The following is a 26,168-nucleotide window of genomic DNA, read 5'->3' on the forward strand; positions in this document are numbered from 1 at the left end:
CGTGGCAGCTCTCGAAAAACTGAACAAACATTTACATACATATTTAAATCAGCGGGGGCCTCCGTGACCGACTGAGTTGTCACGTCAGCGCAGCGCATTAACCCAAGAGCCTCTCATCAATGCACTCACTGTGAGTTCTAGTCCAACTTATGCTGGCTTCCTCTCCGGCCGTACATGGGAAGGTCCGCCAGCAGCCTGCGGATGGCCGTGAGTTTCCCCCGCGCTTTGCTCGGCTTCTCCCACCATAATGCTGGCCGCCGTCGTATAAGTGAAATATTCTTGAGTACGGCGTAAAACACCTATCGAATAAATAAATAAATTTAATTCAGTATAATTCTATATTAATTCAGCATATGTATATGCGCATCTGTGGATCTATAAAACATCCTTCGCAACATATAACTGTATGATACAAGAATCCCTTGTGAATACTGTGTGGAGAGCTATATATTCATCGAACGTGTCTGTGTCATCGGAGTTTAATTCGTGATGAGTGCCCTCCATACCGGTTTTCAAACTTTTATTCGACGTAGGGTGTACCTATTTTTGCCTCTACTTTTATTGTGCTCAACAGCCAAAGTATACAAAAGCATAAGAGCACCAAATGTACCTGTCAGTTAACCCCTTAAGAACCGTGCACGAACTGGCAATATATTCCGGATACGTTATCACCGCGTCATAACCCCATTGTTGTGCATGAAGGCCCATTCACTATTCTGTTCTGTACTCACTATTCATGGAGAGAATAACAGACTCTTTCAGGACAGGTAATTTAGCCTATCGACATTTTTAAGAATGTGTATTTTTGCTCTGTTTTATTTGTGAACAACCGGGTTAACTGCTGCATGCCTTTCCAGGAGCCTTTGAGATGTTGTGATATTAACTTTAGACTTATCCAGTACTTTGCAATCTACATGTTTGCGTAAAGCAAAAGACCCCTATAGAATTTTGTCCATATATTTGTAAGCCTACTGTTTACAGATACTATACATTAGCTGCTGTTTGTGGAAAGCGAAACCTTCATTTGACCAAGAGTAGAAATTACTCTTATTTTAAAAAAGAATGTTTTTTTATCGACCTTATCTACATGATCTGAGTTTATTTTTGCTTCTGCTTTTATTGTACTGAACATCCACATCCGCACCCGAAGCAACAAGCGCTGTACTCGAATGCGAGACTTTACTGATCAATAGTCTAGGATGTACATATATATGTAGTTGCAGCGAGCAAGTACTTTATTCATCTAAGCCAGCGTAGTTCTTAAATAGTTTCAATTCTTTTGGCTTTGAAGGAATTAGTATATAGGTCTATAAGAGCTGTGTTACAATTTTAAATGTTAACCTATGTTACCTAGAAGCCACTGGTAGGCAAATGTTAGGTGAAACCCATTAAAACCTTTATGGAAACCTGATTTTATCACACAAACACACATAACCAAGGTAATACATCGAGATTTATCAGTAATTACTGCCTCTGTACGAGATCTTGATATCTCGTTTAAAGTTTTATTCAGAGCTGTATATACCACCTACATCTCCTTGGCGCCCGAAACACATTATTGCATGTACCGGTATATCGAACCTTTCTTTATGGAAAAAAAACAAAAAAAAAAAACAAAAAAAAAAACGGAAAAGTTCTTGAGATGTTCACATTTCAAAATAAACATCAATATCTTTTCACAGAGTAAAAGGTCATATGTCGTGTGACATCATTTGGATCAGCTGACTTCCCGTAGCCATTTTATTTTCTATTCACTAACCCGGTAAATGTGACTTTTACATTCGCTGTTTAAATGTTCCCCTTACAGAGATTTACTGGTACCGGTACATTTCGTTAGCAACAAATAACGCGACAATGTCGCAAAAGCTAGAAAAAAGTTGTTGGGAAACACTCGCGCACAGAAATACCGTACCATGCACTGATCAAATCACATTATTGAACAGGGAAAACTGGAATTAGGACCTATATACACGTATATGCTCAGCTGAAATGTTTATTTATTTATTTATTTTATTTCATTGGTGTTTTACGCCTTACTCAAGAATATTTCACTTATACGACGGCGGCCAGCATTATGGTGGGAGAGCCCGGGGGAAACCCACGACCATCCGCAGGTTGCTGACAGATCTACCCACGTATGGCCGGAGAGGACGCCAGCATGAGCTGGACTTGAACTCACAGCGACCGCATTGGTGAGAGACTCCTGGGTCATTACGCTGCGCTAACGCGCTAACTGACTGAGCCACGGAGGCCCCCTCAGCTGAAATGGAGATAATAGTAGCGATAGCAGTAGTAGTAATAATGTAGCGCATCCCCCCCCCCCCCACCCCCCACCCCCTATGAAGGCTTATATACCTTTCGAAATGTTATTTTCATAGGACGTATATTATATTTGCTAGTTACCAGTGGATTTTATATACCTTTACATGTGTTACAGGTATATAGGGGTGAAGAGTCTGGGTCCTGTATGTTTTATACGAGGCCTAATTTCATATTTAACCTACGTTAAGACATAAAGTGCTCTAATAGATCATAAAATTCGAAACTAGGTGATCCATCATCATTTTAAAATTAATTAAAATTCCTACATGAATTCCGAAACAGAGAAATAAGCCCTGTCAGTATGCATAGGGTCCTCTTTCTAAGAATCTTTCTCGATTCGTAACTTTTTTAGCGCCATCATATATCAACATGCCAGTTTTATCATGTCAAAATATATATACACTAGAAACCCACGATTATTAAAATATTCATGTGATAACTCTTGTATAGGCCTACAAACCTAAAGCAGCTAATGTACAAAAATTTACAAATAGCGTAAAATAATCAAATTTTGATACCACTCTCTTTTACCCCAGAGAGACAAAGGGCAATCGTTTTACATTTAACTTTCAATTATTCACCTTTTAACAACTCAACTTTAACTATATGGTACATGTATGTGTTCATTCATGCATACAGTCTGTAGCACTCTCTTGTAAGGGAGGTAATAATGTGAATTCCTGTTCTCATTCGGTGTCTTTGCGGAGAGTGCGCTGTCAAATCGATGCGCCGGGAAATAGGTGCACTTTTTTCAAACAGTCAGAAATTGAATATCGAAGTTTAGAACACGTGTATGTAGAGAACAGGGCTTTTAAGTGGCCAAGGTGGTTGGCAGATGACACGCCTCGTTTTACCTATGTAGTCTGGAGTAGATCACGTGAAGTGACAGGGACCTGGGGTACACAGGGGTCAATTCCCATACTCCCCAGTTTGCCATATTTGTTAAACGTTTAGTTCGAGCCTACATACTGACAACATGTGTAAGTGGTCTTGTGATTGGGGTGGTGTTACCCCATTCTGATGGGAATAGGTCAATTGCCATACATGGCATTCCCCATGTTAGAGTTGGCTGCATGGATGTTTATACTACTGTAGTAGTCCGAGATTGCTCTTACGATAGATTGGCAAAATTTTGTTGGACCATATGTGGCCCCAAACCACAGTCAGAGCGCAAAAGTTATGTAAAGTAACCTTACTCCATTTATTTCACCTAAAATTTGACTTTTTTTTCTAGTCACACATTTTTCCTGATTCTGATTGACTAGTCCACCTTATATGAACATTTGATAAGATTTTTTTTTGTGTGTGAAATTTGGTTAATGTTTATCCGAAAAAGTTGTCTCATACATGTATCAAGACCTTTATGTGCTTCTCAAAGTGAAATGTTACAGGCCAACTTTGTGTTCAGTGCATTAAGTTATATTAATTGTTGAGCCCCATTTTTAACAACTTGCCATACTTAAAAGTAAATTTATCCTGGGGCAGCATCTGCCATGTTTTGAGTCCATATTTAAGGCATAATTGTTACACGAGATGCATCCCCAAACAAATTTTGATGTTTCAAAGTACAAGATCATCATGTACATGTACTGGTTATGTTATATACATACGAGATCTTTTATTTCATATCCGTTGTGATCCAAAACTGACTGCCATTGCATAAGTGAAAAATTAGTGAGAACGATATTTAGCAATAATGAAATAAATAAATTAATAAACTTGTTGTGATACCTGTAAAATTCTGACCAATTCTTTGAAATTTGAATGCAGCAGAAAAAGTAATCCTAAGGGATGATTCTAACAAATACAAACGTGTTCATATACCTTTTCTTTCTTATCTCAAAGCTCACAAATTACTCAGCATTAATTAAAATATAATAGTTGTGCAACGTACAAGTAGATTAGAATGTTTTGGCTTTTTAAAATATATTCCTTTAAAGTAACTTACAGTTTATGGCAGTCAATTTATCCATATCTATGTTTTTATGCCTTACAGGCTCTGAGGAATAAGCATGTTTGCCCTACACAGCATGGCGTGGGGACGATCAGCTTTCCATTGCACACTGAAACCCACAATGTTCAGACTTTGTCCTAAGCAACTGACAAAGTGCTGGAATAGGCAGTTACGGCAAAGATATCTGTGCTTCGTTTCTGCAAAGAGTTGTCTCCCTTCTTTCACCCATCCCTCTACTAACAGACGGTGGTGTTCAACTCTCAGCATCTTTGGGCATGATCCATTTGATGATTATGAGAAGAGTCGGAAGCAGTTCAGCTTGACTGTTCCCGAATATTTTAACTTTGCCACAGACGTCATCGACCGCTGGGCTTGTATGGAAGAGGTGCGAAACAGTGTTTGATCTTTAAGAAAAAAAACCCAAAAAGAACACAAATTGATTTCATGGCTGCACTTCTGTATTTTCATGAGGTTCATTTTATTTAATATTTTTATCTTTAGTCTGAAAATGATACAGTGTGCTCACAAATATTTCAAATACGACAACTGTTCTGGAGGTTATGGATGTAGGTAATATGCACTGGCTATCTTGGAGTACAAAAACTTTCAGTTATAATTAGACATGGAGCAACTTTTTGATGGCTGATACAGCTGGCCCTGGAGAAAACAGCCAAGTGACCATACTTATAAACTGTTTTGGTCTGTTAATTCTAGGATGTGTTATTGGCAGTGGTGTGTTTAATGGTGATTTTAACTCCATGTAAGTTCATTATTTTGTAATTTTTACATCAGGAAGGAAAGAGATCTCGTAGTAACCCAGCATTATGGTGGATAGATGACAGGGGTCAGGAGGTAAAGTGGAGCTTCCAGCAACTCTCCCAGTACTCCAAAAAGTAAGTTACCTCAGCTCATTAGATTTGGTCAATTCTAGGTGTTTAGTTCATTCAGTGCATTTGTCTGAATGAAGGAAAATTTGCATAAACTTCTGCTTCATCACAGAATACATCAGAATATTATAAGTTCCTGTAAAATATTAATATGCCTGTGACTAAAATTATATTGATGGTTTAGTAAATATGTACCTCATAGTTCAAATAGTGTAAATTTACAGATGTCCATATTAAGCATTGCTTTGGTGTTAATGTGCTTTGTCTTTCTAGAGTTGCCAATATCCTGAGTATCGACTGTAGATTACAGCCAAAAGACAGGATGATTGTCATCCTTCCCCGTGTGTTACCTTGGTGGTTACTGAACCTGGCAGCAATAAGAGCAGGTAAACAGTAGATGATCCTCCCCCATGTGTTACCTGGCTGGTTTCTCAACCTGGCAGCAATAAGGACAGGTAAACAATAGATTGTTCTCCCCCATGTGTTACCTGGGTGGTTACTGACCCTGGCAGCAATAAGGACAGGTAAACATAGATGATTCTTCCCCTGTGTTACCTGGCTGGTTACTGACCCTGCCAGCTGGAAGAGCAGGTAAATAGATGATCCTTCCCCGCGTGTTACCTGGCTGGTTACTGACCCTAGCAGCAATAAGGACAGGTACATTGTAAACAATAAATGATTCTCCCCCATGTGTTACCTTGGTGGTTACTGTGAACCTGGCAGCAATGAGTGCAGGTGAACAATAGATGATCCTCAGCCATTTGTTACCTGGCTGGTTACTGAACCTGGCAGCAATGAGGACAGGTAAACAATAGATGATTCTCCCCCATGTGTTACCTGGCTGGTTAATGACCCTGCCACCTGGAAGAGCAGGTAAACAATAGATGATCCTTCCCCATGTGTTACCTGGGTGGTTACGGACCCTGGCAACAGTAAGAACAGGTAAAGAATAGATGGTCCTTCCCTGTGTGTTACCTGGGTGGTTACTGACCCTAGTAGCAATAAGGACAGGTAAGGTGTAAACAATAGATGATTCTCCCCCGTGTGTTACTTTGGTGATTACCATGAACCTGGCAGCAATAAGAGCAGGTTAACAATAGAAACAATAGATGATCCTCCCCTCATGTGTCTCCTGGGTGGTTACAGAACTTGTGAGCAATGAAAACAGCTGTTGATCCTTTGTCACAGTTTACCCAGGTGGCTTATACCAGACTTGGAAATAGTTTAGATACCTGTTTTGCAGTGCTGTTACATTGCACATACACATACTAAGTGTAACAGTATGTTATACCAGGTACATGTGCATGCGACTGCTTCGTTAAACATTGTGTTATTATTTGACTCTAGCTTTACCTTCAGCATCATCCTAAAATACCTGTCTCATTTCTCTATGCAGGTGTGGTACTGAGCCCAGGAACAACTTTGTTGACCCCTAAGGACATCTCACACAGACTTCTGTCCTCTCAGGCCTGCTGTGTAGTGACTGATGTAAACTGTGCAGAGGCTGTGGATCAGGTAATGTGGAGATGTCTGATGACTTAATATGGTACTGGAAAACAGTTTGGTTTGTTAAAATGCCCAGTCACTATGTAGTGGAATGTACAGTGACATGTAGAAAAAGCATCTAACAGATTTCATACCTTAACTGCCACTGATCACTTTCCTGTATTGCAGCTTCAAACATTTTTGAAAATAATACAGCTCACTTTCAGCCTTAGCAAAACTTCTTCAAGAAATGGACATGCACTAGAATGAGATGAGAATTTAAACAAGAGGTTCAGCCTGTGATGAGCACAACTGAGTGACTCTATAAAGAAGAGTGTAGGATGGCAAATGTGCCTCTCGAAATTAAATCGAGCATTATTCTACACAATGTTTTACATAAAATGACTTTATTAAATACAAGCCCTGCATGACTGGTTTTCGATCACCTAAAGTATAGTTAATATAATGGATATGGTTGCATTTGTGTTGTGACGGAGTAAGCATCTGTTGGAATGGAACAGCATGCATGGAACACTATTATTAGTAAAGAAGGGGGACTGAAATTTTTCCGTTGGCAGGTGGCAGAGCAGAGTTCGTATCTGAAGACCAAACTTCTAATTGGGCCAGAGACCAGGTATGTGAACAATAGCTTCAACTACACTCTCCTGTCACCCCAACATGTACATGTCTGCCTTGTGGCTGTAACTTGCACCTTCATCCGCCTGTCACACGAACATGTACATGTCTGCCCTTTGACTGTAACTTGCACCTCCATTCACCTGTCACACCACCATATACATGTCTGCTGTGTGACTGTAACTTGCACCTTCTTCTAATTGTCACACCAGCATGTAGATGTCTGCTCAGGGGCTGTAACTTGCACCTTCATCTACCTGTCACACCAGCATGTAGATGTCTGCTCAGGGGTTGTAACTTGCACTTTCATCTACCTGTCACACCAGCATGTACATGTCTGCTCTGTGGCTGTAACTTGCACCTTCATCTTACTGTCACACCAGGATGTACATGTCCGTTGTGTGACTGTAACTTGCACTTTCACCCACCTTTCACACCAGGATGTACATGTCTGTTGTGTGACTGTAACTTGCACCTTCATCCACCTGCCACACCAGGATGTACATGTCTGTTGTGTGACTGTAACTTGCACTTTCATCCACCTTTCACACCGGGATGTACATGTCTGTTGTGTGACTGTAACTTGCACCTTCATCCACCGGCCACACTAGCATGTACATGTCTGACTGTAACTTGTCCAAGTTTACTCTGTGGCTGTATGTGTACATATGTTTTAACAGTGAGTGTGGCTTACCACCACATCAGCATTATTTCAGCCCTTTCATGTTATTATTAACAGTTACGACAATCTTTACATGTGCATTGTATGCTATAATGCAAACTATAGACCCTTGGTCTTGTCTCAAGTTGTGTCACAGTTACGTATGAGGTTGACGTAGGCTGACTGCCCTGTTGAATAGAGTTGACCCAACCCTTTGTCTTCCTCAGACCTGGCTGGATGAGCTTTAACCAACAGCTTGACAAGGCCAGCTCAGATTTCCAGGTGAGTTTTAGAACTTTTCTCAGTTACATAAGAAAAATAAATTTTTGAAAATGAAATTTTTTCTTTTTCTTTGATCACATGCTTTCAAATTTCAAATTGACAGTCTACGTACATGTATATAGTCTTCCTGTGGAATTTGGTGATAGACCTACCATTAGTCAGCCCAGTGTCATGAGTACATGTACATGTGTACCGGTACAGGTATGATGAGGGCTGGTCAAGTGTCAAGAATGTAAATTCTCTGTTGTCAGTACATTGTGACCATGTGGGTCATCCTATCTGATGCCAGTGTACTTTGACCAGATGGATCATCACACATTTTGTCAGGTGTGAGTACATTGTGACTGGGTAGGTCATCATATCTGTTTGTGCTTTGACCAGACTGATCATCACAGGTTTTGTCTGGTGTAAGTACATTGTGACTGGGTAGGTCATCATATCTGATGCCAGTGTACTTTGACCAGATGGATTATCACACATTTTGGCTGGTGTGAGTACATTGTGACTGGGTAGGTCATCATGTCTGATGCCAATGTACTTTGACCAGATGGATTATCACACATTTTGTCAGGTGTGAGTACATTGTGACTGGGTAGGTCATATCTGATGGTAGTGTACTTTGACCAGATGGATTATCACACATTTTGGCTGGTGTGAGTACATTGTGACTGGATAGGTCATCATGTCTGATGCCAGTGTACTTTGACCAGATGGATCATCACACTTTTTATCTGGTGTGAGTACATTGTGACTGGGTAGGTCATCATATCTGATGCCAGTGTACTTTGACCAGATGGATTATCACACATTTTGTCATGTGTGAGTACATTGTGACTGGGTAGGTCATCATGTCTGATGCCAGTGTACTTTGACCAGACGGATCATCACACATTTTGTCATGTGTGAGTACATTGTGACTGGGTAGGCCATCCTGTCTGATGCCAGTGTACTTTGACCAGATGGATTATCACACATTTTGTCATGTGTGAGTACATTGTGACTGGGTAGGTCATCATATCTGATGCCAGTGTACTTTGACCAGATGGATCATCACACATTTTGTCATGTGTGAGTACATTGTGACTGGGTAGGTCATCATATCTGATGCCAGTGTACTTTGACCAGATGGATCATCACACATTTTGTCAGGTGTGAGTACATTGTGACTGGGTAGGCCATCATATCTGTTTGTGCTTTGACCAGACTGATCATCACAGGTTTTGTCAGGTGTGAGTACATTGTGACTGGGTAGGTCATCATATCTGATGCCAGTGTACTTTGACCATTTTGTCAGGTGTGAGTACATTGTGGCTGGGTAGGTCATCATGTCTGATGCCAGTGTACTTTGACCATTTTGTCTGGTGTGAGTACATTGTGACTGGGTAGGTCATCATGTCTGATGCCAGTGTACTTTGACCAGATGGATCATCACACATTTTGTCTTGTGTGAGTACATTGTGACTGGGTAGGTCATCATATCTGTTTGTGCTCTGACCAGACTGATCATCACAGGTTTTGTCTGGTGTGAGTACATTGTGACTGGGTAGGTCATCATGTCTGATGGCAGTGTACTTTGACCAGATGGATCATCACAAGTCTTGTCTGGTGTGAGTACATTGTGACTGGGTAGGTCATCATGTCTGATGGCAGTGTACTTTGACCAGATGGATTATCACACATTTTGGCTGGTGTGAGTACATTGTGACTGGGTAGGTCATCATGTCTGATGCCAGTGTACTTTGACCAGATGGATCATCACACATTTTGTCATGTGTGAGTACATTGTGACTGGGTAGGTCATCATATCTGATGCCAGTGTACTTTGACCAGATGGATTATCACACATTTTGTCATGTGTGAGTACATTGTGACTGGGTAGGTCATCATATCTGATGGCAGCGTACTTTGACCAGATGGATCATCACAAGTCTTTTCTGGTGTGAGTACATTGTGGCTGGGTAGGTCATCATGTCTGATGCCAGTGTACTTTGACCAGATGGATTATCACACATTTTGGCTGGTGTGAGTACATTGTGACTGGGTAGGTCATCATGTCTGATGGCAGTGTACTTTGACCAGATGGATCATCACACTTTTTATCTGGTGTGAGTACATTGTGACTGGGTAGGTCATCATATCTGATGCCAGTGTACTTTGACCAGATGGATTATCACACATTTTGTCATGTGTGAGTACATTGTGACTGGGTAGGTCATCATGTCTGATGCCAGTGTACTTTGACCAGATGGATCATCACACATTTTGTCAGGTGTGAGTACATTGTGACTGGGTAGGCCATCCTGTCTGATGCCAGTGTACTTTGACCAGATGGATTATCACACATTTTGTCAGGTGTGAGTACATTGTGACTGGGTAGGTCATCATGTCTGATGCCAGTGTACTTTGACCAGACGGATCATCACACATTTTGTCAGGTGTGAGTACATTGTGACTGGGTAGGTCATCATATCTGATGCCAGTGTACTTTGACCAGATGGATTATCACACATTTTGTCATGTGTGAGTACATTGTGACTGGGTAGGTCATCATATCTGATGGCAGCGTACTTTGACCAGATGGATCATCACAAGTCTTTTCTGGTGTGAGTACATTGTGGCTGGGTAGGTCATCATGTCTGATGCCAGTGTACTTTGACCAGATGGATTATCACACATTTTGGCTGGTGTGAGTACATTGTGACTGGGTAGGTCATCATGTCTGATGGCAGTGTACTTTGACCAGATGGATCATCACACTTTTTATCTGGTGTGAGTACATTGTGACTGGGTAGGTCATCATATCTGATGCCAGTGTACTTTGACCAGATGGATTATCACACATTTTGTCATGTGTGAGTACATTGTGACTGGGTAGGTCATCATGTCTGATGCCATTGTACTTTGACCAGATGGATCATCACACATTTTGTCAGGTGTGAGTACATTGTGACTGGGTAGGCCATCCTGTCTGATGCCAGTGTACTTTGACCAGATGGATTATCACACATTTTGTCAGGTGTGAGTACATTGTGACTGGGTAGGTCATCATGTCTGATGCCAGTGTACTTTGACCAGACGGATCATCACACATTTTGTCAGGTGTGGGTACATTGTGACTGGGTAGGTCATCATATCTGATGCCAGTGTACTTTGACCAGATGGATTATCACACATTTTGTCATGTGTGAGTACATTGTGACTGGGTAGGTCATCATATCTGATGCCAGTGTACTTTGACCATTTTGTCTGGTGTGAGTACATTGTGACTGGGTGGGTCATCATGTCTGATGGCAGCGTACTTTGACCAGATGGATCATCACAAGTCTTGTCTGGTGTGAGTACATTGTGACTGGGTAGGTCATCCTGTCTGATGCCAGTGTACTTTGACCAGATGGATTATCACACATTTTGTCAGGTGTGAGTACATTGTGACTGGGTAGGTCATCATATCTGATGCCAGTGTACTTTGACCAGATGGATTATCACACATTTTGTCATGTGTGAGTACATTGTGACTGGGTAGGTCATCATATCTGATGCCAGTGTACTTTGACCATTTTGTCTGGTGTGAGTACATTGTGACTGGGTGGGTCATCATGTCTGATGGCAGCGTACTTTGACCAGATGGATCATCACAAGTCTTGTCTGGTGTGAGTACATTGTGACTGGGTAGGCCATCCTGTCTGATGCCAGTGTACTTTGACCAGATGGATTATCACACATTTTGTCAGGTGTGAGTACATTGTGACTGGGTAGGTCATCATATCTGATGCCAGTGTACTTTGACCAGATGGATTATCACACATTTTGTCAGGTGTGAGTACATTGTGACTGGGTAGGTCATCATGTCTGATGCCAGTGTACTTTGACCAGACGGATCATCACACATTTTGTCATGTGTTTACTCTGTGGCTGTATGTGTACATATGTTTTAACAGTGAGTGTGGCTTACCACCACATCAGCATTATTTCAGCCCTTTCATGTTATTATTAACAGTTACGACAATCTTTACATGTGCATTGTATGCTATAATGCAAACTATAGACCCTTGGTCTTGTCTCAAGTTGTGTCACAGTTACGTATGAGGTTGACGCATCACACAGTACATTGTGACTGGGTAGGTCATCATATCTGATGGCAGTGTACTTTGACCAGATGGATCATCACACATTTTGTCAGGTGTGAGTACATTGTGACTGGGTAGGCCATCATATCTGTTTGTGCTTTGACCAGACTGATCATCACAGGTTTTGTCAGGTGTGAGTACATTGTGACTGGGTAGGTCATCATATCTGATGCCAGTGTACTTTGACCATTTTGTCTGGTGTGAGTACATTGTGACTGGGTAGGTCATCATGTCTGATGGCAGTGTACTTTGACCAGATGGATCATCACAAGTCTTGTCTGGTGTGAGTACATTGTGACTGGGTAGGTCATCATGTCTGATGGCAGTGTACTTTGACCAGATGCATTATCACACATTTTGGCTGGTGTGAGTACATTGTGACTGGGTAGGTCATCATGTCTGATGCCAGTGTACTTTGACCAGATGGATCATCACACTTTTTATCTGGTGTGAGTACATTGTGACTGGGTAGGTCATCATATCTGATGCCAGTGTACTTTGACCAGATGGATTATCACACATTTTGTCAGGTGTGAGTACATTGTGACTGGGTAGGTCATCATATCTGATGGCAGCGTACTTTGACCAGATGGATCATCACAAGTCTTTTCTGGTGTGAGTACATTGTGGCTGGGTAGGTCATCATGTCTGATGCCAGTGTACTTTGACCAGATGGATTATCACACATTTTGTCTGGTGTGAGTACATTGTGACTGGGTAGGTCATCATGTCTGATGGCAGTGTACTTTGACCAGATGGATCATCACACTTTTTATCTGGTGTGAGTACATTGTGACTGGGTAGGTCATCATATCTGATGCCAGTGTACTTTGACCAGATGGATCATCACACATTTTGTCAGGTGTGAGTACATTGTGACTGGGTGGGTCATCATATCTGATGCCAGTGTACTTTGACCAGATGGATCATCACAAGTCTTGTCTGGTGTGAGTACATTGTGACTGGGTAGGTCATCATATCTGATGCCAGTGTACTTTGACCAGATGGATTATCACACATTTTGTCAGGTGTGAGTACATTGTGACTGGGTAGGTCATCATGTCTGATGCCAGTGTACTTTGACCAGACGGATCATCACACATTTTGTCAGGTGTGGGTACATTGTGACTGGGTAGGTCATCATATCTGATGCCAGTGTACTTTGACCAGATGGATTATCACACATTTTGTCATGTGTGAGTACATTGTGACTGGGTAGGTCATCATATCTGATGCCAGTGTACTTTGACCATTTTGTCTGGTGTGAGTACATTGTGACTGGGTAGGTCATCATGTCTGATGGCAGCGTACTTTGACCAGATGGATCATCACAAGTCTTGTCTGGTGTGAGTACATTGTGACATATCTGATGCCAGTGTACTTTGACCAGATGGATTATCACACATTTTGTCAGGTGTGAGTACATTGTGACTGGGTAGGTCATCATATCTGATGCTAGTGTACTTTGACCAGATGGATCATCACAAGTCTTGTCTGGTGTGAGTACATTGTGACATATCTGATGCCAGTGTACTTTGACCAGATGGATTATCACACATTTTGTTAGGTGTGAGTACATTGTGACTGGGTAGGTCATCATATCTGATGCCAGTGTGCTTTGACCAGATGGATCATCACAGGTTTTGTCTGGTGTGAGTACATTGTGACTGGGTGGGTCATCATAGTTTGTACATGTGCATGTAGTCTAGGCAATCAGTCTGCAAAGCAATTGTTTGTACATTTCAGTCTCCCCCTACCAAGAGCTCTGATCCAATGATGTTGTTCTTCACCAGTGGCACTACGGGGGATCCAAAGATGGCTGAGCACAGCCATGCCAGCTATGGCCTGGGCCACATGGTCACAGCAGTGTAAGTCCATCACTGTCAGGCACCTCTAATACATATAATTGTTATCACACGGCCCTGACTTTGTCACAAAACTGCCCTGTGTAATAGGATAATAAGTAATAAGATTTCTCTGGAATGAATGTATGAGTAAATGCTTAGGGTTTAATATGTCTTTTTGTGGCAGGACGGGTCTATGGTGCTAAAGGGCTGCCACCACATTTGGACTCCCTCTGTATGTCCTGTCACTTTCCCTCCCCATCTCAATGCATCCTGTCACTTTCCTCCCCTTCTCTGTACGTCCTGTCACTTTCTCTCCCAATCTCTGTACGTCCTGTCACTTTCGGTCCTCATCTACACATTTGGGCTGACTCTGCACGTCCTGTCACTTTCCCTCCGGTCACTTTCCCTCCTCAGCTACATGTTTGGACTGACTCCCGCTGGATATAATGTCACTTTCCGTCCTCAGCTATACATGCATGTATGAGTTTGGACTGACTCCCACTACATGTTTTTGCCATGTCACTTTCCCTCTCAGTTACACAGTTGGGCTGACTCCCTGTGTATGTAATGTCACTTTCTGTCCTCAGCTACGCATTTTGGCCGACTCTCTCTGTATATAATGTCACTTTCACTCCTCAGCTATGTGTGTGGACTGACTCTCTCCTCAGGTATATGTATGTGTTTGGACTGACTCCCTATATATGTCACGTCACTTTCCCTCCTCAGGTACAGTTTTGTGCCGACTCTCTGTGTATATAATGTCACTTTCCCTCCTCAGCTACACGTTTGGGCTGACTCCCTCCTCAGGTATATTTGTGTGTTTGGACTGACTCCCAATACATGTCATGTCACTTTCCCTCCACAGCTACACTTTTGTGCTGTATGTAATGTCACTTTCCGTTCTCAGCTGTGTGTGTGGACTGACTCCTCTATGTAATGTCACTTTCCTTCCTCAGCTACACTTTTGTGCTGACTCCCTCCATATGTAATGTCACTTACATTCCTCAGCTGTGTGTGTGGACTGACTCCTCTATGTAATGTCACTTTCCTTCCTCAGCTACACTTTTGTGCTGACTCCTTCCATATGTAATGTCACTTACATTCCTCAGCTGTGTGTGTGGACTGACTCTATGTAATGTCACTTTCCCGCCTCAACTACACATTTGTGCTGACTCCTTCCATATGTAATGTCACTTACATTCCTCAGTTGTGTGTGGGGACTGACTTCTCTATGTAATGTCACTTTCGCTCCTCAGCTACGCGTTTGGGCTGACTGCCTCCTCAGGTATATGTATGTGTCCTCAATGTAATGTCACTTTCCCTCCATATGGAGGGTGTGTGTGGACTGACTTCCTCTGTATGTATTGTCACTTTCCCTCCTCAGCTCTGTGTGGGGACTGACTTCTCTATGTAATGTCACTTTCGCTCCTCAGCTACGCGTTTGGGCTGACTCCCACTGATGTGATGTGGAATCTTTCCGATACTGGCTGGGCCAAAGCTGCATGGTCAAGTTTTTTTGCGCCTTGGATTAATGGAGCGTGTGTTTTCCAACAAAACACAGCCAGATTTGACCCTCATGCAACTCTGGAGGTATATGTAATGGTTGCCATTGTGAATTTATCTGAGGGTAATTACTTATTGCCTGCATTTCTGTGAAATTTGGTAAGGTCTGAAAGGTTGAATTTACCTGAACTACATGTGATGGTGGCAAGGTGAAATGTGTGATAAAGTAATTAAAGTAATGGGTGAAGGTGAAATTTGTGAGGAAGTAATGACTGAAATGTTTAATATAGCTGAACTACATGTACTTGTAATGGTTAAAAGGTGAAATTTGTGAGGAAGTAATGACTGAAATGTTTAATATAGCTGAACTACATGTACTGGTAATGGTTAAAAGGTGAAATTTGTGAGGAAGGAATGATTGAAAGATTAAATTTACCTAAACTTTTTAAGGATGGCCCCATAGGGACACAATAATTGTGAGAAAACACTCAGGTGCATACATGTATATTATGTCAAGAAAACATTCTGTAACACACAGGGTACATCACTGTTCTGTGGTTCACAGAGATTCACACACAGGGCTCATCACTCTGTTCTGTGCTCCACACAGATTCGCACACAGGGTTCATCACTCTGTTCTGTGCTCCACACAGATTCGCACACAGGGTACATCACTCTGTTCTGTGCTCCACACAGATTCACACAACAGGTACAACACTCTGTTCTGTGCTCCACACAGGTTCACACACAGGGTACATCACTGTTCTGTCTTTCTCTGCAGGTGCTGTCCAGGTTTCCCATCACTCTGTTCTGTGCTCCACACAGGTTCACACACAGGGTACATCACTCTGATCTGTCTTTCTCTGCAGGTGCTGTCCAGGTTTCCCATCACTCTGTTCTGTGCTCCACACAGGTTCACACGCAGGGTACATCACTCTATTCTATGCTCCACACAGATTCGCACACAGGGTTCATCACTCTGTTCTGTGCTCCACACAGATTTGCACACAGGGTACATCACTCTGTTCTGTGCTCCACACAGATTCACACACAGGATTGATCACTCTTTTCTTCCTTTCTCTGCAGGTGCTGTCCAGGTTTCCCATCACTATTTTCTGTGCTCCACACAGATTTACACACAGGATTCATCACTCTGTTCTGTGCTCCACACAGATTCACACACAGGATTGATCACTCTGTTCTGTCTTTCTCTGCAGGTGCTGTCCAGGTTTCCCATCACTATTTTCTGTGCTCCACACAGATTCACACACAGGATTCATCACTCTGACCTGTGCTCCACACAGATTCACACACAGGGTACATTATTCTGTTCTGTGCTCCACACAGATTCACACACAGGATTGATCGCTCTGTTCTGTCTTTCTCTGCAGTGCTGTCCAGGTTTCCCATCATTATTTTCTGTGCTCCACACAGATTCACACAAAGGGTACATCACTCTGTTCTGTGCTCCACACAGATTCACACACAGGATTGATCACTCTGTTCTGTCTTTCTCTGCAGGCGCTGTCCAGGTTTCCCATCACTATTTTCTGTGCTCCACACAGATTCACACACAGGGTTCATCACTCTGTTCTGTGCTCCTCACAGATTCACACACAGGATACATCACTCTGTTGTGTCTTCCTCTGCAGGTGCCCATTACTGTTCTGTGCTCCACACAGATTCACACACAGGGTACATCACTCGGCTCTGTCTTTCTCTGCAGGTGCTGTCCAGGTATCCCATCACTCTGTTCTGCGCTCCACCTACTGCCCTAAGGATGATGATTACCCAGGATTTGAAGAAGATGAAGCCGAAAGCATTGCGCAAATGTGTGAGCGGAGGAGAACCAGTGGTGAGCTGTATACTGTATTGGAATTGTTCAGGTAGCATTACACCCACATGCTTCACTACTGATGATTACTGTGACTTACACTGTATATGTAGCAAGAGAAATATAGATGTGCTTCTGACTATGAATGTCACAACATTGTAAAAGTGTGTGACTTCAGAAATAAACTTCATGTGTTTTATGAGTAACATAACTTCCCCTTTTCCCCCTGAATTGTTTCATAGTATGGAGTAACATATAGCACATAACATTGACTTCAGCAGTGCACATTATGAGGCTGGCTTGATCAACAGTAACACACTAGGATAGGGGAGCTTTGTACTCAATCCAGTATTATATCTAACACTGTACTGCCTAACTAATTAGAACAGTTACATGTGCATGTAGTACAGTACAGGTCTGTTTGGATAATAGCTCTCTGTTGGCAGCATAGTGCTTTGTGGAATTACAGTGGACAAAACAGCTGTTACTTCCAGGTAGACCACCGACTGCTCTGGCAGACTGTGGACCCCAAACAGTCTCCATCTGCAGCTGAATACCTGGTGAAGCTGTCATCCTAATAGACAGAAAACATCTGTTTGGACTGACTGCTCCCCATACATTCCCAATCAGTGTCCAAAGCTTAAGCTCTGGCCGAGGGATCAGGAAGCGATCTTAGGCTATGTCAAAATTTCAGATCACTTTAAAATTGTTATTTCTTACGTAACAAGCCAAAATATTGCTTGATAATGTAAATTTTTGGTAAGTTATTGTGAAACAAATTTCATCTAACAGAAAGGAACATACAAAGGGTAATGATTCTAAGATTGCTTTGTGATCCTGTAGCCTTGTCCCCGGCTTTAGCTTAAGGCTAAACATCTAAACTTTTTGTTTTTTGAAAGTGTTAGATGTTATGTGCACTATATGTCTGAAGACGGCTTTCCCCCCACATCTATAACCTTTTCCTCTGTTGGCTTACATGCACTTTCTGTGTTGATAGGTAAATGAGTGTGGATATATGCCCGAAGTTAAGAGGCTGCTATGAAGACTGAATGTGATGGCCAGGTGAAGGATTAGAGAGATTTTTCACTGAAGCCTGACACAAAAATGTGTTTTATCACATAGCCTCAAATGCAAGACTGTGGAAACAGATACAGTTGTATATTCAAAGTTTGTACTGCCGTCATGTCAAAAGTGACCTATCAGTCAAGGCTTGTCAAGCCATCTCTGCCGAGAATTGTGTAATAAATATTCCAAACTTTACAGATAATTGTGATTGTAGGACATTTGATGTGAATGTGGATTCCAGTGCATACATTCATCAGTTATCGCCTCTAGGAAATGAGGTTCAGTCTTGGGGATATCTAAATCTCATCAAATAGGAGAGTCAAGAGTAGTAGAGTCTGTACCAGAATATGCTTGTTAAAATTCTGTCTCATCAAATAGGAGAGTCAGAGTAGTAGAGTCTGTACCAGAATATACTTGTTAAAATTCTGTCTCATCAAATAGGAGAGTCAGAGTAGTAGAGTCTGTACCAGAATATACTTGTTAAAATTCTGTCTCATCAAATAGGAGAGTCAGAGTAGTAGAGTCTGTACCAGAATATACTTGTTAAAATTCTGTCTCATCAAATAGGAGAGTCAGAGTAGTAGAGTCTGTACCAGAATGTACTTGTTAAAATTCTGTCTCATCAAATAGGAGAGTCAGAGTAGTAGAGTCTGTACCAGAATATACTTGTTAAAATTCTGTCTCATCAAATAGGAGAGTCAGAGTAGTAGAGTCTGTACCAGAATATACTTGTTAAAATTCTGTCTCATCAAATAGGAGAGTCAGAGTAGTAGAGTCTGTACCAGAATATACTTGTTAAAATTCTGTCTCATCAAATAGGAGAGTCAGAGTAGTAGAGTCTGTACCAGTATGTACTTGTTAAAATTCTGTCTCATCAAATAGGAGAGTCAGAGTAGTAGAGTCTGTACCAGAATGTACTTGTTAAAATTCTGCATCTATGTGGTATACAGAACAGTGGTAGAGAAAACATCCCATTTGAGATAAGGTGCTACAGTGTATATGCCTTCTGCTTTATGGCTCTTGTTATATGTTGTGGTGTACATCTTATAATAACAACAGTATTTATTCTAACTTTATAGAGGACGCTGTGTCACATACCACCTGGCATGAAGTATGTGTAGGCTTGTATATGGTAACATGTAACTAACCTTTATGTGGAATTACAATTGAAGGACAGTATTGATACTAGTATTAAGTGAGTGCGCTCTGTACCTGTACATGAAGTACATGATGTAGGCCTGTATATGTCAACATGTAACCGCATGTAACCCTGTTACATGTGCGTCCAACCCACAGGATGTATACTAACTGAGAGGACACTGTATCTCCATGGTATGAAGTAATTCTGTACCCTGTAGACCTGTAAAATACTGTGAATATAGGCAGCCAGTAGAGACATCTTTCTGGTGAAAGTTTACTATTTTTTTCCAAAAACTACCATGAGATAAATTTTTTGTCCATCAGATGAAAGTTGCTCTTATTCCCCTGAGTATCTCATTGCAGAACCCTGAAATCATTGAGGAGTGGAGAAAAGGCATGGGTACAGACATCTATGAGGCATATGGACAGACAGAAACAGTAAGTGCTGGCTGAAATCTACATGTAGGCCCTATGTATAGTATTTAACAGCATATTTGCAGGTATATGTGCTTAATATGTATTGATATATGTGTAAAAGTAACTATAAAGCAAGTTAAAGTATACAGTGTGTATACAGAGTAGGTTATTTATAGTCAAGCATGTGCATACTGTACAGATGTATATCATTAGTATATGATCTGTAAGGCCTTGGTGATCAACAAGAAACTGTTGTCAGTGTCTGTGGATCTGTTGACAAGAAACTGTTGTCAGTGTCTGTGGGTCTGTTGACAAGAAACTGTTGTCAGTGTCTGTGGGTGACGACAGTGTCTGTGGATCTGTTGACAAGAAACTGCGGTCAGTGTCTGTGGATCTGGTGACAGGAAACTGTGGTCAGTGTCTGTGGGTCTTGACAAGAAACTGTGGTCAGTGTCTGTGGGTCTGTTGACAAGAAACTGTTGTCAGTGTCTGTTGAGAAGAAACTGTCGTCAGTGTCTGCGGGTTTGTTGACAAGAAACTGTCGTCAGTGTCTATGGGTCTGTTGACAAGACACTGTCATCAGTGTGTGTGGGTCTGTTGACAAGACACTGTCATCAGTGTGTGCGGGTCTGTTGACAAACTGTCGTCAGTGTCTGTGGGTGACGACAGTGTCTGTAGGTCTGTTGACAAGAAGCTGTCATCAGTGTCTGTGGGACATGACAATGTGTGTGTTCACGACAGTGTTGTGGGTCTGTTGACAGTCTTGTATTCTTTGAAGACCACTTGTCTTCCACCAAAATGGCATGCATATCACACATGGGAAAGTATGCAAGTATGTGTAACTTACCCCTGGACAGTCATTTACTAAGGATTGTTTCCACCTGCAAAACTCATCACCACTGTATTACCAAAATTGAATATGGCATAATGCCACAGTCAGATACATAAGTAAATTCTTAGTGTTGCAGTGATCCCCCTCATTAGCTCTGAGTGGCAGAAGGTACAGTATATAACTGCAGCTTAAATTATGTCAAGGTGTCTGACACCAGTACACCTTGTACAGCTACAATTAAATGTAAAAGAATTCTCCCATCTTTTGTATAAAGTACTCATTTTCTACTTACAGACGTGTCTTATTGCCACCTTCCCGTGCATAGAGCAAAAACCAGGCTCAATGGGGAGAGTGTGTCCAGGGGTGGATATAGAGGTAAGTACTATCCCATGGCTGGTATGCACCAAAGGTGTTCACACCTTGGACTGAATTGGGTTTAGGGTATTTTCATATCATGCATGTAGGGTAATGTCAGTCAGTCCATCATTCCATCTTTCTATCCGTCTGTCCAGTTCCTTGGAAACACAATATGTCATGCATGTAGGGTAGTGTCAGTCGGTCCATCATTCCATCCATCCATCCATCCGTCTGTCCAGTTCCTTGGAAACACAATACATGTATGTCATGCATGTAGGGTAGTGTCAGTCAGTCCATCATTCCATCCATCCATCCGTCTGTCCAGTTCCTTGGAAACACAATATGTCATGCATGTAGGGTAGTGTCAGTCGGTCCATCATTCCATCCATCCATCCATCCGTCTATCCAGTTCCTTGGAAACACAATATGTCATGCATGTAGGGTAGTGTCAGTCAGTCCATCATTCCATCCATCCATCAGTGTGTCCAGTTCCTTGGAAACACAATATGTGTTTTTTACACATCAACTGTGTATTGTAAAGATGTGTATTGTAAAATTGTGCATTGTATATATATTTATTTATTTATTTAATTGGTGTTTTACGCCATTTTACAGACGAATATTTCACGTATACAACAGCAGCCAGCATTATGGTGGGTGGAAATCCACGACCATCCGCAGGTTGCTGACAGACCTCCCCACATATGGCTGGAGAGGAAGTCAGCATGAGCTGGACCTGAACTCACAGCGACGGCATTGGTGAGAGACTGAGTACACTGTGCTAGCGCACTAACCGAGTGAGCCACAAAGGCCCCATTGTATATATAGCTGTGTATTGAAAAAGTGTGCATTGTATATATAGCTCCATGTATGTTGTAAAGTACTTTACCTTGTATTTTGATGGGTTTAGTGATGAGAACCAGAGTCAGATTCTACATGTGTTCAAAAATGGGTTGAAATTGAAGGAATTAATTTCGTCAAAGCAGGCAGTTAAGATGTGTATAATGAAAGAGAGTTTGTGTTGATTGTAACCATTACATGTACATGTAAGTTTGCACATTTCATGATATGCATGGAATGCATCTAAGGTACTTTAAGGATTGCTAAGAGAATTGTTGAAATGAAAATTCCATTAACACTCCTGAACGCATATAAAGCTGATGTGGTGACAGAAATAAGCCTCTGAGGTCCTGTCACGGGATTTCAAATAAGGTGTAGGCGAAAGGCTTTGACTCCAGTAAACACGAGAATGAATACCTGGCTGCTTATTCTAATCATACTCAAGTGTTATGTTACTAGAAGGGTAAAAACATAGTTTAGGAGTTTGATAACTTGGTTGTTGGTGTTTTTAAAGAATGTTTTATTTTGGTAAGTTACATGTACATGGGTAGAGAAAACTGGAGTTTCAGTATTTAACTACCAACCTTCGACAAATAATTGACACACCTACTTACATGTGATACACAGATTTCCTCGTCCACAACAAGCTCATATACATGCTGTTCATTGGTTGAAGACATGAGCTTTAATTCCTATAAACCTCATGTAGGTGGACCCAGATGTTGACCACTTATTGCCACATAAAGAAAAATGGAGGGAAGGGAATCCAAGGCTGGAATTGAACCAACACCTCCAGGCGTTCATAAAAGTCGTCTGGAGCCAGTATTTGGTCTGTTAATGGAATAAAACACTCAATAACTGGTTATATTTATTTAATTTGAGGCTCTTTTGCAAAAAAATATTCAACATTTTACATAACCTCATAACCTTTTGACATAAGCCTAGCGCGAGTGTCTGACAGTGAGCACACCCGGTCTGACTGATTTCCTTCCCCTGGCGTCAAGTGGCACTAATGTCTTCAGCTCCTTTCAAGGCAAGCACGTTAGCATCCAGGTTTCTGTTTTTGGGAGTCTGAAGTTTGATAAATGGCTTGATACAGCACCGAAATTACAGTAGCAGTGTAGTTTTCCGCGCTAAATATATCCTTATTTAAAAATCATTATAGTCAGTGCTCCATGGGGTAATTCACTATTTGTGGGTCTCTTGATGTTTTCATTACGGGTGGTTGATTTTTGTAGTAAATTTCATGTGATTAGTACCCTGTTAATAAGTCAAATCAGACTTCGTTGTGAATGACTTTTGTTGATTGAAATCTTAGTTTATTTTGACAGGTCAGGGTAGTATTTCAAGAGAATTTAGATAATGCACAGAACATTCATCTGGGTGTAGCATTCAAAATAGTTTCTAATATATATGTAAGGTGTTGCATAAATTTTAATTTTCAGAAATGTTTTTTTTGTTCTTTAGATCATTTTTGACATTTCCTTTTACAGAGACAGAGTGACAACACATATTCAATGAGCCATTAATGCATAACCAATCTGTCTTGATTCATGACTATTGAATATTTCTTAAAAGTGATGTCCAGACCAATTGTTCATGTTGGGAGTTTTAGTTAATTTAGAGTAATGCTCTAGGTTGTAAGCTATCTGTGCAGGTCTTCCTTCACACTTCAATGGACTGGTATCCTGAAATACAATAACTGCTATGTGTGTTGATCAGTTTGCAGTATCAACTAGGAGGCCAGCGTGAGTTCATATATAGGCAGAAATAATTACTTTAATCAATGAAGGATAGTAAAGTACAAAAATATTCAATTTTAGTATCTCAAACGGTTTGTCAAAAAAAAAAAGAAATCAATTTCATCCAGAAAGTGGTGGTCAGTCATGGAAAACTGATGTCTATGAACCCTTGCACCTCCTGTGCTGTCAATTCTGACATAAAAGTCTTAACCATGCGACCAGAATCGGTTTTGCAATCAGTGCCAGTAAATCCGTATTTTAGACATCAAATACGGTTTGCTTCCAAATGAATAGGAAATGACAACATTTGCTCAAGCCACGAAACTGAACATTTCATTTTGGTAATAGCTTCTGTAATTGTGTTCCTGATGTGCACAACAACAAAAAAGTGTTTAGAATTAGGATAGTGACAGGTGTAATATATACGTTTTTGGTATGATGTTTTTCTTAAACATTTTTTATATCTATGTTTTAGAAAATGTGCCCACTTGTGGATTTCAGTGTTGGCACATTTGGTGAGGGGCTGTGTATTAAACTACACTGAAACAGTGGGATACATTTACGTACTTGGTACTGTATGTTTGCTTTGTTTGGTTTACTCTTGTGTTGGTGTGTACCGTACATGTACATGTAACTCTAATACGTGGGCTCGGTTTAAACCATACCAAAACTTTATTCACGGGTTGTGCGTTGCTGTGCAATGTTAATCTGCTCTGTAAAGACAAGAATAAACATTGGCCTGAGAGAAACATGTACATGTAGCCACTGCCTCTCAGATATTGAATTTAGGACAGTTGGCAATGACTTTGAAGCAGGTACTGTCTCTCAGGTATTGACATTTAGGAGGGTTGACAATGACTTTGAGACAGGTACATTTAGAGGGTTGGCAATGAATTTGAGTCAAGTACTGTCTCTCAAGAATTGACATTTTAGGAGGTTGACAATGACTGTGAGACAGGTACTGTCTCTCTGGTACTGAAATATAAGGGGTTATCATTGGCTTTGAGACAGGTATTGTCTTTCAGGTATTGACATTTAGAGGGTTGACAATGACTTTGAAGCAGATACTGTCTCTCAAGTATTGACATTTAGAGGGTTGACAATGACTTTGAAGCAGATACTGTCTCTCAAGTATTGACATTTAGAGGGTTGACAATGGACTTTGAAGCAGATACTGTCTCTCAAGTATTGATATTTAGAGGGTTGGCAGTGAATTTGAAGCAGATACTGTCTCTCAAGTATTGATATTTAGAGGGTTGGCAGTGAATTTGAAGCAGATACTGTCTCTCAAGTATTGACATTTAGGGGGTTGACAATGACTGAAGCAGATACTGTCTCTCAAGTATTGACATTAGAGGGTTGACAATGACTTTGAAGCAGATACTGTCTCTCAAAGTATTGACATTTAGAGGGTTGACAATGACCTTTGAAGCAGATACTGTCTCTCAAGTATTGACATTTAGAGGGTTGACCATGACTTTGAAGCAGATACTGTCTCTCAAGTATTGATATTTAGAGGGGTTGACAATGACTTTGAAGCAGATACTGTCTCTCAAGTATTGACATTTAGAGGGTTGGCAGTGAATTTGAAGCAGATACTGTCTCTCAAGTATTTGACATTTAGGAGGGTTGGCAGTGAATTTGAAGCAGATACTGTCCTCTCAATTTAGGGGGTTGACAATGACTTTGAAGCAGATACTGTCTCTCAAGTAGTTGATATTTAGAGGGTTGACAATGACTTTGAAGCAGATACTGTCTCTCAAGTATTGATATTTAGAGGGTTGACCATGACTTTGAAGCAGATACTGTCTCTCAGTTATTGACTTTGAAGTTAAGTGATTCCAGGATGTTTACACGGAACATCATGTACATGTGCTGTAGTTACACCTGCTTGTGGAGGTGTTGACAGAGAAGGTGGGTACAATTTCAAAGTTGACAAAAAAATGCAGAATTTGTCAACCTAGTTTAAGGAAGGCATGTCACTCACCTGGCACTACTACCAAGTTTTCTGACAATTAACCACCATTTCACTTACATGTACAGCTTTTATTTGCTAAGGGTGTACGTACAGCTGGTGTTACTTTAAAGTTGAAACAATTATTCCACCCCAATCCGCTGGCTATCTGTTGTTCCTACATACAGACAGCTCTTCTTTAGAGAGCAGGGCTACCGTTAGGGGGTTAGTGCAAATATGTCATGTGTTACATAGAGAGGCAGGGCTACGTTTAGGGTTAGTG

The 26,168-nt window shown here is 41.2% G+C and overlaps 1 protein-coding gene across 2 annotated transcripts; it reads left to right on the forward strand.

Moving 5' to 3' along the window:
* The first annotated feature begins 3,061 nt into the window (after nt 1-3,061).
* On the forward strand, nt 3,062-21,559 carry LOC135479972 (acyl-coenzyme A synthetase ACSM3, mitochondrial-like). 2 transcript variants are annotated; one of them, XR_010445892.1, is made up of 13 exons: nt 3,062-3,302; nt 4,319-4,661; nt 5,069-5,169; nt 5,437-5,549; nt 6,560-6,678; nt 7,227-7,282; nt 8,173-8,227; nt 14,101-14,222; nt 15,635-15,791; nt 17,431-17,559; nt 18,536-18,600; nt 20,107-20,181; nt 21,287-21,344. XR_010445892.1 is itself a non-coding variant. In XM_064759815.1 (12 exons), the coding sequence occupies exons 2-12, from the start codon at nt 4,335-4,337 to the stop codon at nt 21,419-21,421; spliced, it is 1,389 nt and encodes a 462-aa protein (XP_064615885.1). In that variant the 5' UTR covers nt 3,062-3,302; nt 4,319-4,334; the 3' UTR covers nt 21,422-21,559. The 2 variants fall into 2 exon arrangements, 1 of the variants encoding a protein (XP_064615885.1); XM_064759815.1 differs by lacking the exon at nt 18,536-18,600 and having other exon boundaries at nt 21,287-21,559.
* Nucleotides 21,560-26,168: the final 4,609 nt, after the last annotated feature.

The sequence above is a fragment of the Liolophura sinensis genome, chromosome 1 (assembly GCF_032854445.1).
Source record: "Liolophura sinensis isolate JHLJ2023 chromosome 1, CUHK_Ljap_v2, whole genome shotgun sequence".
Lineage (NCBI taxonomy): Eukaryota > Metazoa > Mollusca > Polyplacophora > Chitonida > Chitonidae > Liolophura > Liolophura sinensis.